The sequence below is a fragment of the Chrysemys picta genome, chromosome 23 (assembly GCF_011386835.1).
Source record: "Chrysemys picta bellii isolate R12L10 chromosome 23, ASM1138683v2, whole genome shotgun sequence".
In the NCBI taxonomy this organism is placed as follows: domain Eukaryota; kingdom Metazoa; phylum Chordata; order Testudines; family Emydidae; genus Chrysemys; species Chrysemys picta.
Window position 1 is genome coordinate 19,129,962 of NC_088813.1, and position 16,728 is coordinate 19,146,689.

Here is a 16,728-nt window from a genome sequence, read left to right on the forward strand (position 1 = left end):
AATTAAATATACACAAGTTAAGAGGGAAGGTGCTGTACATCTGGGGTCAGGTTTGAGTTATGAAGGATTACAGATATCGGTTACAAGGTTCACGAGGTACAGACATTTCACATAACCAGCATAGACCCAGATTGGGATGCGGGAGTTTTTAAGGCATCAGTGGATAAGTGGGCTCGGGTACGCCACCCATGGAATGTATTTATTACCTCTCCCCCACCTTGTCTCATTACTTTCCATGGCAGGTAATCACATTCTGGTGAAGGAATATGCCAAGGTCAACTCCCAACATGTCACATCCACCCAGTCTGGAGCACGGACCTACCCACACGGATGCTGGCACAGCTCCACGAATGCAATGGGATTTGGGGGGATATTTTGGCAATGTTTGTTGTCAGAAGGGGGTCGAGGTGCAATGAAGTTTGAGAACCCCTGGGATTGATCTTTCTGGGAGGCTCCAGCCAGGCTATCAAAGGCAAACACGAATGTAGCAAGTATCAGAGGGGTAGCCGTGTTAGTCTGGATCTGTAAAAAGCAACAACGAGTCCTGTGGCACCTTATAGACTAACCAATGTATTGGAGCATAAGCTTTTGTGGGTGAATATCCACTTCGTCGGATGCATGTCACACGCGTCTGACGAAGTGGGTATTCACCCACGAAAGCTCATGCTCCAATACGTCTGTTAGTCTATGAGGTGCCACAGGACTCTCTGTCGCTTTTTACTAATGTAGCCGTTGTAGCTCCGGCAGACAGTGGCTTTCCTTTGGTGGGCTGGACAGCTACAATTAGCCAGGAGGTTTGTTGCAGGCATTTTTCAGAGGGTCATTTCCTCCTGGGAGAGGTTGGTACCATGCTAAGAATGTTGTTGAATATGCAAGACGTACACATGGTAATGGATGGGGCTGTGATGCTGTCCTCTGTTGCGCTGCAGGATCTGTTCTAGAAGTGAGTTGATACAGGGGGGTTGGTGTGTTGTACAGAAAATATTTGCAGACCAGTCAGCTGCATCAGCCTAGGAGGTGGGAGGGAAGAACACCAAAGTCAATGTCAGCTTATGGAACCAGTCCCTGCAGTGGGGCCAGTTATAAAACTGTGACCAGCTATAAGGAGAAAGCGTCCAACATGAGTAGAGCGGAGAGACATTGACACTGTTCAATACGACAGCTTAATCCAATAAGCCAGAAAACCAGCCTCCACTTTAGCCAATTCAAGGAATTGCTCAAGTGTGGCTCAGTGAGATGGAGATCCAACAGCTGTGGAACTATTTCCTGAACTGCAGAGGTGAAGGAGCCCATTTCATACCATTAATTAATGCCAGCTCATGAGACGGGTGTTGGGCTGAAACAACTCAGTTCTTGGCAATTTCCCTTTCGTTTTTCCTTTCTCCACACAAAACACTAAGTTAGAGACAAGATTTGTCAGGCAACAGATGGGGGCTGATCTTGTGGGTTTACAGCTCCAGACTCTGCCTCAGAGATCTGAGGTCAAGTCCCAGCTCTGCCACAGACTCTCTCTGGGTGACCGTGGGCAAGTCTCTTAATCTCTCTGTGCCTCAGCTCACCGTGTGTAATGAGAGCAATGGTACGTCCCACTGTGTGGCCGGGGGTGTTGGGAGGTCCAAACTAGTCACGTTTGTGATGCTGAAAGTGTCCCATGATCTTTTAGGAGGGATATATCTTGGGCACCTCTGGCTCAACCCCCCCAAGGGGAGGCAAACCAGCAGAAGTTCAGGGTTTAGGCAGTTCCTCCTGCTGAGCCCCGGGGGACGGCCAAGGTCAGGCATTGGTTTGTATTTCTGGGCAGGGGTCGGTTGAGTCGTCACCTGAACAATTTTTTTAAACCTTGGTTTGGTCTCCAATTAGCCCCAGCGCCTCCCCTGCTAACCTTGCCTTTCAGGCTGACCTTTCCCTCCCGTGCAGGGAGGCAGCCGCTAATGATTTCAGTTATTTCTGCGTGCCGCCGCATGCAGCCAGTGGAGGGTTTGTCTCAACATGACAAGATTTCAATTATAAATGGCTTGATTTACAAAGGCAGCACCTTCAGCACGCGGCTGGCAAGCTCCCTCGGAGAGGCGGGGGTGTAGCAAAAGCGTTTCCTCACCCAGTGATTAATGAGCCCCACACCCACCTGTGCAGGACAGGCTCCTGCGTCCATGTTTAAAGGAGTCAGGCCGCACCTGTGCAGCCTGCCCCTTCCAGAGGAGGGCAGCCCCTGGGCCAGGGGTTCTCAATCTATTACCATTGTGGGCTGCGTATGCAGCTCTCTAAGTGTTACGTGGGCAGCATCCACACAATACATATACTACCCTGAGGATGTCACACGGGCCGCAGCTGAGTGCCAGTGGCCTGCAGGCGGAGTACCACTGGCCTAGGCAAAGATCCTGGATCCGTGGTCTAGACTCGCTCACCCCTCCCGGCTGCACATGGACTCGCGCTTTCTGCAGGATCCTAGAGAGTAGAGTAGTGAGTCCCGTGGCACAGGGGAGAGGAGAACTGATGGAGCCGATGCGTTTCTGCTAGAGAGATGAGCGGTAGGCCCCCACTCCTGCAAACAAGCATGCACGTGACTTAAGCACCTCCTTAGTCCTGCTGAAGTCAGGAGTAAAGTGCTGGTAGAACTGGGGCCTTATTTCCCAGCTGGAGAGGCGAGTGCACTATCCCCTTGACTTGCTAAAGCCTCTGATGATTTCCTTACAGTGCCCGTGTGATTTGCTGAGACAGCTCCTGGTGGAGGCTGGCTACATTAATTGGTAGACCGCGGGGAGCACAGAGGAGTTCAGCTTCCTTCTAGCAGCTGTCGCTACTGTCAGGATGCTGAAAAGGGGATTTTGTTTCTGTAGATTAGCATTAATATTCAAGCCCCTTGAGAGAGGAAATAGGGGCTGACGAAGAGTCGCACTGAATTGGTTATTTCTAAAGGCCTGTGTCTGTGCTGCGTTTGCATGTAACGTGCTGGCTATACGCTGCTTTCGTTTACTCAATAAAACAATGATCGGCCTTACGCACAGTATTCTACAGTGGTTTTCCCTCTCCCCTCCCTGCAGCAACATCAGAATAGAGAGTTTGCATCTGTACTGACAGCGAGATTGCACTGCTGATAGCTCCAAGGTTACCCGCTCTTTGGAAGAACGTTGAGGGATCCTTCACTTCCTGAACAACTTCTGGAAACAGGCAGATGGAGACAGCTCTTCACCCAAGAAAGTACCCAGGATGGATTGTTGAGGTAGAACACCGGGCAAAAAAATCTCTCTGGATGGGCTTCCGCCTTACCCGCCACCCGCAGCAGGAGGGGAGGGTCTCCTTTCAGCACGCACACTACTTAATAAACCATTGACACATGTCACACCTTGCCAGAGCTTAAACTACTAATTGGCTGATAATTGCCATCTGTGCTAATTGGTGCATTTCACTGGAACACCTGAAATAAACCCACACAGACCAGTCCTGGCACAGCTGGCATTGGGTTTCACTTATGCATATAGTCTCTCTTTATTGCAACCTTCAACCATGAGTCAATACATACAAAATTAACAAAAATGTCAATAGAGCTTTATTAATTATATTATTATTATTCCAAAACAATAGTGATTCCTGGAGACGCCGGACTAGAATTCAAATAGTGAAATGTACAGTGTCCCTTGTGTTCTTATATTACATTTGTTTGAAACTTATAAAAATATATATTGACTTTTCCAGTATGTATTTACAATATATAACATGTGGTTAATGAATATCAAAAAACCTAAACTGCTGAACCAACTTGATTCCAATTTTGGTTGGGGGTGGTGGTGGAGGAGATTTAATACCTTGCTAGTTTGAACAAACTCACACTTCTTAAATTAAAGAATGGAGCTAATTTGTACTGAGTGCTTTTAAGCTCAGCACTTTGGACCATCCTCATTTCAGGCTGTCCCCTCCCTCAGGTCTCATGGGTACCGACGCTATTGACTATGACGCTAGTTTTCCTACTTTAAAACCTCCCCTCACTATCCCCCAGCAGAGAGACACCAGCTTGCCCAGCCCCATTTTGGTATGGGATCATGGGACCTGTGGGTAGTGTCCAGAGACCCTGATCAGATTAGGGCCACCTTGTGCAGGGCACGCCCCACACAGGTAAGTCCTTCAGGACAGGGCCTGCCTTCCTGAAGACAAGATGCAACAAGCGGGTTTAACAAACAATGGGAGAGGCGATGAGGAGACCAGCTCCGACTGGCACAGCCGGGAATGCCGGTACCAGATGGCAGCCTGTCCCCACACGGGCTCCCAACGCAGCTAATGCCGGCAGAGCTGAACAGCAGGGACACTTTACAATTATCGCCCCCACAGGGACAGCCAAGAGCTGCAGGCAAAGTGCCTGTACCCTGGCAGAGTCGCATTTCCAATGGAGAGGTATTAGTTAGGGATTATACAGAAAAGCCCTTCAATGTTGCTCCCTGCTAGTGGCTTGAGGTGGCAGTTATGCTACCAGGGGCAAGGAGTGGAAAAATGAGTCTGAGGAAGCCAATAATATGCCGAGATGCCTAGCATGAGATGGGGATGACACGCTCAGGTCTGCTCCATACACTTCCTGAGAAATACCCCCAGCCCTGGCAGCCACGCGGGGTACAGAATCCTCGCCGGAAGGGAGCCAGAGACTAAGCAACAAAAGGAAAAGCCAAAGTGCAAGAATAATGGCCGCATGTTGAGCCTTCAGCCGAGACCTGAATCCAAGTTTATCCTTTGTAAGTTGACAGAATTAATTCCTCCCGATAGCATCGCCCTATGTTCGCAGCATGCCAAGAACAGCTTTGCCTGTCGAGTGCTTTTTGCACTGGTACTTTTGTTCTGATCGTCATCATCCAAAGAAAATCCTTTGTCACAGAGTTGTTAGCAGATTAATGCAGAGGCACCCGAAGGAGCTTTGCGTGAATTTGAACAGACAGCCTGGAAGGTGGGCAGATGGACACCCCTCCCCCCAAAAAAGAGATTGTTTCACTGGAGCATGCAGGGACAGAGGAAGCAATTGCTGATAAGCCTCTTTGAAGAGGGAATTGAAGCTGCAGTTCAAGGCCAGTTGTTTGCACTAAAAAAATAATTGACCTGTGAGTCCGGAGTCATTTCTGGTTACTCAGGTACCAGTGTCTTTCCAAGGGCACCTCTTGCATGAGAAAACACAGGTTCTGCAGGCATGATGGGGGGGTGCAGAAAATCCATCCCTGGGAGCCTGGCCTATTGGCCATACGGGCATGTGCTGAACCGGGACACTCACTACCAGCCTGGCAAGTCCTCCTCACTTACCCAGACAAGGAACTCACCAAGGGGGTGATAACCTGGGGGTTTTCAGCACCCTCCTGCAGGGAAATGCCGGTTCTCACTGGCCACCATGTCGCTTGCCAAAGCAGATGTTGACAAGGTCTTGGTGCCTGAGGAGGTCACAGAGCCTTTGCGTGTTAAGCTCTTTGGGCCGCTTTGCTCTGCAGAAGGACATCTGGGATCTAATGGCTGTTCTGTTTGTTTCATGCTTGCAGCCAGAGCCCTGGCTGAGGAAAAGCACCCAGCCTTTGGCCACTGGGAGCTCAGCTGTTTACATACAGGATAATGGCCCCGTACCTAGAGGTACAGAACTGTGGCCTGGCTTAGGGCAGTGAGGCTAATGGGACAAGCTAAAGAACTCCAATTTGGGTTCAGGGGCTTTTCCCACTCCCGGAGCAGGGGAGGGGAAGGGAGACCAGAGCACAATCCTACTTGGGTGTGGATTCTGACACACACACACACACACACACACACACACACACACACAGTGTGCCTTAGCCACATTAACGTCTACAATCTAATCCTGTGGTAATTGCATTTATTAGCTCCAGTAAAGCCTGCTGATTACCAAAAAGGGTTCTTTATTCTCCTCTAAATAGGTCAGATTACACTAATGTGCCCATGGGGGAGAGGGAGTACTGTGGCAGGAGCATTAAACCTTCCTTACAGCCCAAGTGATCAGGGTATCCCTGTGACTAACAGGAGGTTCTCACTGTGCCAAAGGTTGGAGGGGAAAGAGAATAAATTCCCTTGGTTGAGCAGCTGACAAACAGCGTTGCTAATTCATTGAATTACAAGGCGTTGAACACAGCCCTAAAGGTTAGCTACTGATGGGATAGACGTTAATATTAAAAATATAACAATAGTCTATAACTAGGGCGCTACCAAATTCACGGACTGTGAAATCTGGCCTTTTGTGCGCTTTTACCCTATACTTTACAGATTTCAAGGGGGAGACCAGCATTTCTCAAACTGGGGGTCCTGACCCAAAGGGAGTTGCAGGGGGCGTCACACAGTTATTTTAGGGGGGTTGTGGTATTGCCACCCTTACTTCTGCACTGCCTTCAGAGCTGGGCGGCTGGAGAGTGGCGGCTGTTGGCCGGGCACCCAGCTCGGAGGGCAGCGCCCTGCCAGCAGCGGGGCAGAAGTAAGGGTGGCAATACAATACCATACCAACCTTACTTCTGTACTGCTGCTGGCGGCAATTTTTAAACCAATGGGATGTTTGTTTAAAAGATTCACCGTTGGGATTATTTTGGGCAGTTTTCTGGCCTGGCTATGCAGGAGGTCAGACTAGGTGAATCCACCACGACCCTCGATACCATGTTCCAATGGTTAATTACTCTCATGGGTCAATATTCACACTTTAGTTCCAGTCTGAATTTGTTTAGCTTCAGCTTCCAGCCCTTGGGCTCGTGTTCGACCTTTCTCTGCTAGCCTGGTAGATTTTAAGGCCAAAAGGGAACATTATGCTCACCCAGGGCCGGCGCAATCCATTAGGCGACCTAGGCGGTCACCTAGGGCACTAACATTTGGGGGGCGGCGACCGTGGCGGCCGGATCTTCGGCCACCCCAGTCGCCGTCGGCATTTCGGGGGCGGGACCTTCCGCCTCCTAGGGCGGCAGAAAAGCTGGCGGCGCTCCTGTGCTCACCTAGTCTGGCCTCCTGCACAACACAGACCAGAGAATCTCACCCAGCGATTCCTGCATCTAACCCAACAATTTATGCTCCAGTTCAACCCCCTCGTTTGGAATGAGATCCAGTTTTGATTTAAAGACTCCAAGTGATGAAGAATTTACAACTCTTGGCAATCTGTTCCTATGGCTGAGTAGAGTCACTGCTAAAAATCTGCAATTGATTTCCACTTTGAACTTTGCTGACTTCAATTTCTAGCCATTAGATCTTGTTATGCCTTTGTCTGCTAGAGTCGAGTCCTCAGGTAGCTTTTCCCTGTGCAGGTACTTATAGCTCATGAACAAATCACCTGTTAACATTTTCTTCAATATGCTAAAGAGGTTGAGCTCCTTTAGACTCCCGTTGTACGGCATGTGTTCCAGACCTTCCTTCATTGGTGTAGCTGTTCTCTGGGCCCTTTCCAATTTTTCAACACCTATTTAAAGAGTAGAGCCCAGAGCTGGACACAGTTATTCCAGCAATGGTCTCCACAGCCTCTCTGCACGCTCTCCAGAGTGCAGACGACCCTTAGGAAGGATCACAGCTAAGAGGTTACAGATACTGGGAACCCAAGGGAAGATTTCAAATGCAATGAAATGATCAGGAATCAAGTTGGTTCAATTTCTTAGCTAGAGGACTACAGTACACTGTCTCTATAGATAAAATGTAAACATAAAGAGCATACAAATTGCACTTGATCCTTAGGATCTGGCATTTCTACCAAACGAAGGTTTCAGTTCACTATTATTATTTGTCTGGGTAGGAAACAACAAGATGTTGACTAAGTGGGCTGGAATTAGATGAACCCTGAAGACAAATTCTTTCCATTAAAAGTTAACCAGGTGACATTGGGGCAGGTGTATTTTTTTTTAACTGAAGAAGTGACAAAGAGAAGAGAGTTGATCTACCTCAGGGAGAGTTCCTGACCCCAGCAATTCCCCCAAGAAATGGTGTGTTGAAAGGCATGTTGATTTCTGCATGCTCTGTAGATTTGTAGCACAAATTACAGGTCCAGTTCTCCATGGGGCAATATTTCTTATCTCTTGCTTTGCACACAATTTGTGCTCCGGTTACTCCATTGTTCCTCACCTTTACTACCAGGAATTGCTTAAATTTGTTTCAAAAGCCTGCAAAGAAAGGAGGCAACTTCCTTAAGGTCAGCTCACACAGTCTGAGCTGCCGGGATTCAGGATCCTTTGACAGGAGAGTTCGGCTGTGACGTTGCCTGAAAGCTTCTACATGGGCAGGAACATTACAAAGAGCTTTAGCTGGGACCTCTGTTGTATTTAAAATACACGCCCTCTTGGTGCCACATCTGGAGGGTCTAACGTAGTGACATGATGAACACTATCTGTACACCCATCCCCAGGACCGTACAACTGTCCCTCTGTGGAACTAAACAGATATAAATCCAGCCTGATGTCGCAAGGAGGCAGTACAAAAATAACCAAGAAAGCAAGCCAGCCAAGTCCCATGTAGCTGTCAGAGTCACAAAACGTGCACACATCCTTCCCCAGCTTATAGGCAGTGGTCGTGAAATGTTATCTGAGAAAATCCCCTCTCGAGAAGAACGTTCCCATTTGCTTTGAGAATGCAACAAAACCAACATAAAGCTAAATCCTGCCAACAAAACCGCTGGACTCCAGGACTCCAGAATCTGAACAGATCACAGCCCCTGAGCCAAAACAGAATTTTACTCAGGTATGGACAATTAAAAAAGCCCACCATCGAGTAAACCTTTCTGAATAAAAGAGTTAGATCCCCACCGTAACAGGCTCTGCAAGGGTCACCACGCCAGTGAGAGAAGTTAAAACATACTATTGCCTCTTTGAATGAATGGAGATATCCTATCTCCTAGAACTGGAAGGGACCTTGAAAGGTCATCGAGTCCAGCCCCCTGCCTTCACTAGCAGGACCAAGTACTGATATTTGCCCCAGATCCCTAAGTGGCCCCTTCAAGGATTGAACTCACAGCCCTGGGTTGAACAGGCCAATGCTCAAACCACTGAGCTATCCCCCCAATTTTGTTTCATCACCTCTACGAGAGCAGATGAAGGATGCCCAGGCAGTGGGTAAATACTGTGCCAACATTACAGGGCATATGAGGAGTTAAGGTCCTGTATTTAGTTTCAATTTAGTTTTCTATCCCTATGGTGCAGTCTAGTAGGCACATCTGAATCACAATGCAAACAGATTTCTAAATGTGCTTTGAATACTTTCCACTGCATTAATTCCCTTTGTAAATCTTTGTCTTTCATCATCAATAATTCACTTGTAATGCTTATAGATGATAATCAAGGGCCTACAAAACTCTGTACATCTAACTGAATCCAGGCTGCAAAAATCCATTTAATTAACTAACTTAAAGGAAACTTGTACTGCTAAGCAAATGCCATTTGTGATCCCTGACTGAAGACAATGGGTGCGTTTGATGTGCAAGGAATGCAGGACGGGGCCTGTTATTTACAACAAAACAAGGGGCAGATACAGCCTGCCTTGTCTGGATTTCAAGACAGTTTCAGAGATCCCATCGGTTCATTGATTCCGTTCTGATTCCCAATTCCACCATTTGGCCAGAATTTCCTGTCTTGGGATCTAATCTGGCAACACCACCATTGAAATTACCTCAAACTGACACCCTGACTGTGGCTCATCAAACCAACCCCCAAGCAGTGTAGAGCGTTCTCATCACAGACAGCGCACATGGCCCAACCCTTCCTGATGCTACAGCCCCATGCGTCTCACACCCAGCGACAAGCTTTCTGGCTCTGACAGTGTGATACTGATCCGTGATGTGAAACGTCAATATTGTGCTACGATTGAACAGGGTGATTCTGACCAGCCATTTCTAGTCCTGCTCCAGAGAACGGTTTTAGGGAGTTCATTGGGACAGTCTCTGGGGGAGAAATGGAGGCTACTCACCTGTAACCAGAGTTGTTCTTTCAGTGGCTGTGGGCACATCCCAGGAGTGGAAATGGACAGACACATGCCATATTCTTCTCAATAACTCCAGACTAACTCCCTAATTTTCTCTGTCCCATTTCTGACGGAATTTGGGGACTTTTTCCTGCCACTTTGATTTGAATTAGTTATTTTTCATACACTTTTTGTGACGTAATGAGGTAACTCTTGGAATGGAATGGCTCACGCTGGGGAAAAGTGGGAACTCAGAATCTCCTCTGGAAGGACAGGAATGGATGGGCCAAGTCACCTTTCAAAGCTGGGTCATTAGAGTGCGCTGTGCTCTGGACTCTAGAAAACAGACAGTACTCGGGGGGGGTCAGTAAAACACATCAGCTTGTATAAAAAATACCTATGGATTTATCAGTAGAACGCGAGATACTAAAACACTGTCAAATCCAGTTTAAAACCAGTACACAAGTGTCCAGTCCACCCTGTTAACCTAGGTACCATGTGAAACGGCATCATTGTAGCTTGACTCTCATCCTACAAAACATTGCTGGGGAAAAACACAACCAACCAAGCACACTGCACTAAAGCTGCTGATGGGAGAACCCCAGGACAGGAAACGCCAACTCCTGGACTCCCTCGCTACTCTGGAATGACTAGTTTGTAGCAGACCTGTACTTCCTACCTCCCACTCACACAGCTGCTCTTGGTAAAGTCTCAGAGATTTGGTCCAGTTTAGGGGCCAGCTCCTGGCCCTGCTGCACCACTGTCCCCGGGGAGTTTTACGTCAGTGCTCTGAAAGTGTCCGTCCGTCCCTGCTGGGCTCACACCTGCACGCCTCGACCATGCATCTGTATCACCTGGGCTCGCAGGGTCTGGATCCCACTCAGGATGGTTTTCTGATGTTCCACTGAGGTGATTCCCAGACTCAGGACATCTCTGGAAAACAAGCCCCACAGCAGAGGTGAGTTCACAGCAGCAGGCCCCCAAGGCCACCGGCCAATGGTGGAAATGGAGATTTTAGACTAAAGGCAACTGTGGCTCAGGGGTACAGCTCGTGTGGACACGAAGCCTCATGCAATTCTCTTTGGAGCAGCCCACACATGGAGTCCCAGCCAAAGGAGACAGCAACTCAGAGACAGAGACTGCAGCATGCTGGGCACTTCACAGGCAACAGATGCTCTCTCTGCCCTGCAGACTTTGGACGGGGTCCCACACTGTAATCGCCACTGGATGCAACGGAAAGACTGGAACAGTGTCAGGGGTCACGGGGAGAGAAGCCAAACCCAAAGGAAGCGGGCTGGAGGAGAAGGGTCACAGTGAGATCCGGAGCTCACTTGGGGCGGTGCTACCTGTATTATCTGCAAGCAGGGCTATTTATTTGCAGCTTTATAAACTCCCGGTATGATCGGAGCTGTGCTGGGAGAGGTAGCCGGCCAGCCACTCACCCGTAAATTCTATAATTGGCCTCCAGTTTTCCAGCTTTAAAATCTAAACAGGTCAAACAAAGGACAGATACACACACAAAAAACATGCAGCTCCAACCTCTCCTGGAGCGTGTTCGCCTAGGGGGTTCGATGCTCCATGCGTATCTCTTGTTCACATGTAATAGCAGCTGCCTGGTGTTTCAGAGCAAGCTATTTTAAGCTGCATCTATTCTCTAGAACACTCTTCACTTACTGGACCATCATCCTTGCCACAGATTCCAGGTAGCAGTACCCCGCAGCGGTGAAGTTATCTTTGTATCTGCCCATCTCTATGGCTTCCAGCCACTCACCCACGGAGCTGAAAGACGGGAAGGCTGAGAAAGTGCATTCGGCCAGGGGGATGGATGGATTGTGAGGCCTGCCAACTCAAACAGCACACGAGCAGTTAGATCACACCAAAGCAAGGTTCAGCTCCCATCCGTAGGACGGAATCTGGCAGCTACCTCTCTAGCAGGCATGAAAGTGGGCTTGGCCCATGCAAGTTTTCAGGGAACAACTAAGGCAAGGCACATGGAAATTTAACCTGAGCACTGGCCATGTAAGGAAGGGGAGAACTGAGGGATGGTGGCTATTTGGCTCCTTAATCCTACCCACTCTGTGAGGATCTGGAATCACAGAATGTTCTGCAGTTCCATCAGGAGCTGTCTCTGGCTGTGATCCTGGGTTACTGGGCACTTCACTTTCTTCCCAAGTGACTCAACAATAGAGAAGGCTCCGTCTGCTGGAGCAGGTCTCACCCCTCCACCAGGAACCAGAGCAGAGCAGGTCACCCGAAAGTCCCAGACGGCCTGCAGCTCCGCCAGCGTAGCCACGCAGCACCGCTACCAATGGCTTACGAAGTAATTCAGTCACATAGCACCGCATGACAGACACACCCCAACGTGCCGAAGAGGAGCTTCTCTTAAACCCCTGCTTCCTCCTCTGAAGGGTTCTGCTTCTAATCAACTTCAGTTGCTGAATCCTCCTCCAGCCAGAGCTCCCAGACCCACCCGCGGGGGCTGAGGAGAGAGTGTGTCTGACCTGTCAGTGCTGCATTAGCTGGAGGCAGAGAGGTGGGGAGAGGTTTGGCTCTGCAGCAGAGGCAGCGTGGGAGAAAACATCAAACAACGAGGGCAGGGCCAGAGTGCATCTCCTGGATCCCACTTCCCGTGATACCTCTCTCTGCGCTGGCACGCAGGGCGCCGCACAGATCGATGGAGAGTGGGGGGACAGATGCCTTCGGGGCCCTGCCACCCACCCTGTGCAGAGAGGTTGTACTGGTTCTGTGTTCCCACAGGAGCGGGAGGGTAGAACTGGGGCTGTCGCTCTCCAAGGGTCTGGCTACACGGCAGCTAAACCCCTCCGCTGGCCGGTGCCAGCTGGCTTGGGCTAAGGGGCTGTTTAATTGCGCTGTAGATGTTCAGGCTGCAGCCCTGGCTCCAGGACCCTGCGAGGTGGGAGGGTCCCAGAGCCCAGACTGCAGCCCAAGCCACCAAATGTCTGCACCACAATTAAACAGCCCGTTAGCCCAAGTCAGCTGGCCCAGGCCAGGCCTGGGGGTCCAATTGCAATGTAGACATACCCCTAGGCACCGTGCTGGACCCAAGCCTTGGCAGGTCCATATTGCTGGTGTCAGCCCCGTGAGATCCACACAGCAGTCTGTGAACTCAGCTTCAACTGACCAGGAATCCCTCAATCCAGCCAGATCCCATGAGGCAGACTGCACTCAGAGGGCCCAATCCTGATCTCAGTTACAGCAGCGCCCGTCTGGGAATGGCTGCCATGATTTAGATGGAGTGGCTCTGGATTTGCTTCAGCATCTGGTGTCACCCAGGAGTGAGCCGTGTGGTGTGGCCCATGGGATACATACGGAGGCGAACGCTCCGGCATTCTAGAATTAAAGAGAAAGATTGGTGATACAGGCAGATTTTCACCTGGTGCAAGTGGAGGTGGTACATTTCAGTGGCTCTGGGTTTTGAAGCATCTTGCTTAGGATATTGTGGATGTGTGAGAACTTGGGCCTCTCATTTCGCTCCTTCTGCCAACAATCCAGCATGAGCTGGTGAAGCGGGGGCTGGCAATTCATCGGGGGAGGCAGCCGGAACCCATCCTCGATGGCCTTTATCACCTGAAATCCCACACGGGGCAGGAAGAGAAGAGAGCTATACAAAGGAGTCACTGAAGAGCAGCAGAGAAGTCCCTGTCTGTCAGCGCTGCTGGAGTGCGACATTCCCATTGCTTTGAGAGAGCCGAGCCAAATTATTCAGAGGAAACATTTTTCACCACAAATTGCCGATTTGGGTCAACTGAAACATTTAGTGAATTCATGTTGAAATTGCCAAATTGTTTGGAAAAACCCCCCTGAAAAAATCAAAAGGTTTTGTTTTGAAAATTTTAAAACAAAATCTATTGATTCAAAATTATTTATTTTGTTTCAAAATTTCTTTCCATGTCATTAATTTTTTTTAAAGGGTAATCAAAGTCAAAAAGTAAATGAAAAGTTTTGTTTCAGGCTGAAGAGAAACGTCTTGTTTAACCTAGGGTTACCATATTTAAACAATCAAAAAAGAAGACACGGGGTGCCGCCCTAGTCCCGCCCCCTTCCACTTTCCGCCCCCCTCAGAATTCCCCTACCTGTCCCCTGACTGCCCTGTCCTGAGACCCCCCCCACCCTAACTGCCCCCAGGACCTACCCCCTATCTAAGTCTCCCTGCTCCCTGTCCCTTGCCTGCCCCAACCACTCTCTACACCCCCTTCTTCTGACAGCTCCCCCAGAACCCCCGACCAATCTAACCCCCGTTCCCTGTCCCTTACCTGCCCCAACCGCTCTCTACACCCCCTTCTCCCAACAGCCCCCCCAGAACCCCCGACCAATCTAACCCCCCCGTTCCCTGTCCCTTACCTGCCCCAACCACTCTCTACACCCCCTTCTCCTGACAGCCCCCCCAGAACCCCCGACCAATCTAACCCCCCCGTTCCCTGTCCCTTACCTGCCCCAACCACTCTCTACACCCCCTTCTCCCAACAGCCCCCCCAGAACCCCCGACCAATCTAACCCCCCGTTCCCTGTCCCTTGCCTGCCCCAACCGCTGTACATCCCCTTCTCCTGACAGCCCCCCCAGAACCCCCGACCAATCTAACCCACCCCGTTCCCTGTCCCTTGCCTGCCCCAACCGCTCTCTACACCCCCTTCTCCCAACAGCCCCCCCAGAACCCCCGACCAATCTAACCCCCCCGTTCCCTGTCCCTTACCTGCCCCAACCACTCTCTACACCCCCTTCTCCTGACAGCCCCCCCAGAACCCCCGACCAATCTAACCCCCCGTTCCCTGTCCCTTGCCTGCCCCAACTGCTCTCTACACCCCCTTCTCCTGACAGCCCCCTCAGAACCCCCGACCAATCTAACCCACCCCGTTCCCTGTCCCTTGCGCGCCCCTCCCCCCCAGGCCGAGGGAGAGCTGCGAGCTCCACGTGCAGCCAAACACTGGGACACTGCTCTGTGGGGGAGGAGGGAGCAGGGGAGGGGGAGGGACTCTGGCTGCTAGAGGCCCCAGTGGCTGCGAGCGGCTTTCAATCAGGCCCAGCCATCCAATCAGCCGCGCCACACTCTGCATGAGGGGAAGAGGGAAATCCCGGACATTTCTACTTTATTAGAAATCCCACCCGGACGGCCATTTAAAGCTGAAAAAGCCGGACACGTCCGGGGAAACCCGGACGGATGGTAACCCTAGTTTAACCCGAAACAATTGTTTTAAACTTTTTGGGTTATTTGCATAGCTCTGCTCTTATAGGCCAAAAATATGACAAATGTCTCCCTGCCCCACGTTAACCCAAGATGCAAATACAGAGCCACTCAAGCGACATGCATGTCTTGCAATTCCCGAATGCCCGTCATTGAAACATGATCTCTCCGTAGGGTCAGAGTAAGGTGGATGCAAAGCAACTCACGTCCTGGTTGGACATGTCCCAGTAGGGTCTCTCCCCGTAAGACATCACCTCCCACATCACGATGCCAAAGCTCCACACGTCACTGGCAGAACTGAAGCGACGGTACTGGATGGCTTCGGGGGCTGACCACAGCACCAAGCTCTTCCCACTCTGGCCAGGCAGAAGAAAGGAAGACATGAGGATCTCCACAGCAGGACGAGGGACACGTTCACACAGGCTCACTAATGCCTCCGATCGGCATGCGTCCAACCTGTGTTGTGGAGCAGTTAGTGACACAGACCTTGGCACCATGTGCAGTTTTAATGGGAGGGGAAAACTCTGCACCAAATTCTTTAACAATGGACCAAGCCCCAGTGCTAGTCTGCAGGGCAGGGCAAGGCCTGAAACATTAATGTGGGAGGTACAGTCTCCCGAAGGAGCTGATGGCATTTTATCCATTAATATTGAACAAAACCACCCTCCGAACCCGGTAAACACACCGCCACTCCCCCCCACCTCACCTCCCTTGTAACTAGCAAATGCCTCTGCAGCGTCTGCAGAACCCTTCTGGCTGCACGTGGGACAGCAGGCACTGGGCTCCTCTCGGTGAATACTAATTACCTGCTAGGGACAGAGATGGACTTCGGCAGTCACACACCCTGCTTGTTAGAGAGAGGGGACCCTGGCGCTTCCGCAGATCTCTCCAGCCTTTCCTCAGCTGGGGCATATCCGGCCCCCAGTCTCTCGTTAGCGCCAACGAGGTTTCCATCCATAACATTTGGGACTCAGAGTCTCAGCTATAGCTCCGAGTGACATGCTTTCCCCTCCAATTCCACAGAGACTCCAAGTCAGGCTCTCCCCTGGCCTGACCCTCGATCAGGTTGGGGGGACGTGCCGAACACTCCACCAGCATCAGACACTCAGACTAACCGAGGTCGTTAAGTGCCAGGCTCGCCAGAGCTGGTGAGCGTCAGCAGTTCCCCGCGCAGGCCAGCAAGGCAGGGAGAGTCACACCCCCGGTCTCAAGGGCTGGCTGCTGACACACTTTGTGCTACCAGAATACTGCCTGGGACAGTACGTGTTCTTTGGAGTGAAGAATCCATTGTCGTTTTTAAATACGAATGCCGTGGTTAATGGGATGATATAATGGTGTTGGCTCACGTATGCTGGCTGTGGGACATCAAATTAAACATTTTTTTATTGCTTTTCAGTTAAAAATACTGTACATTGATTTCTTCACTGGCAAGTGAAATGCTCTAAATTGGACTGTGAGCGAATTAATGAGAGCAGCGCTATCTTGCCATGCTGAAGATGTGCTCGTGGGAAAGTGTGCGGCATTCCCCCAAACCTGTAATTTGACTCCCTAACAGAGTCTGCAGGACAGTTCCCCCCTCCAAGTGCCATGTTTGGGGTGTGGGTGTGTTTCTGGGGGAATGTAATGGGATCTCAAGCCCCATCTCTTT

General features: G+C 50.4%; 1 protein-coding gene across 4 annotated transcripts in view; it reads right to left on the bottom strand.

The window, feature by feature from the left end:
- Positions 1 to 803: 803 nt before the first annotated feature.
- The window catches only part of EPHA10 (EPH receptor A10), a 117,317-nt gene continuing 101,392 nt past the window's right edge, over positions 804 to 16,728 (bottom strand). The window contains exons 14-17 of one of the 4 annotated variants that reach the window (XM_005298348.4): positions 15,287 to 15,436; positions 13,274 to 13,467; positions 11,554 to 11,718; positions 10,244 to 10,812 (exon numbers count right to left, since the gene is read on the bottom strand). In XM_005298348.4, coding sequence (XP_005298405.1) covers positions 10,698 to 10,812; positions 11,554 to 11,718; positions 13,274 to 13,467; positions 15,287 to 15,436 — 624 coding nt within the window. In that variant the 3' untranslated portion in view covers positions 10,244 to 10,697. Of the gene's footprint in view, positions 1,011 to 10,243; positions 10,813 to 11,553; positions 11,726 to 13,273; positions 13,468 to 15,286; positions 15,437 to 16,728 lie in introns of those variants that run through there. The other 3 variants (XR_010594692.1, XM_042853977.2, XM_042853976.2) reach the window with 3 other exon arrangements.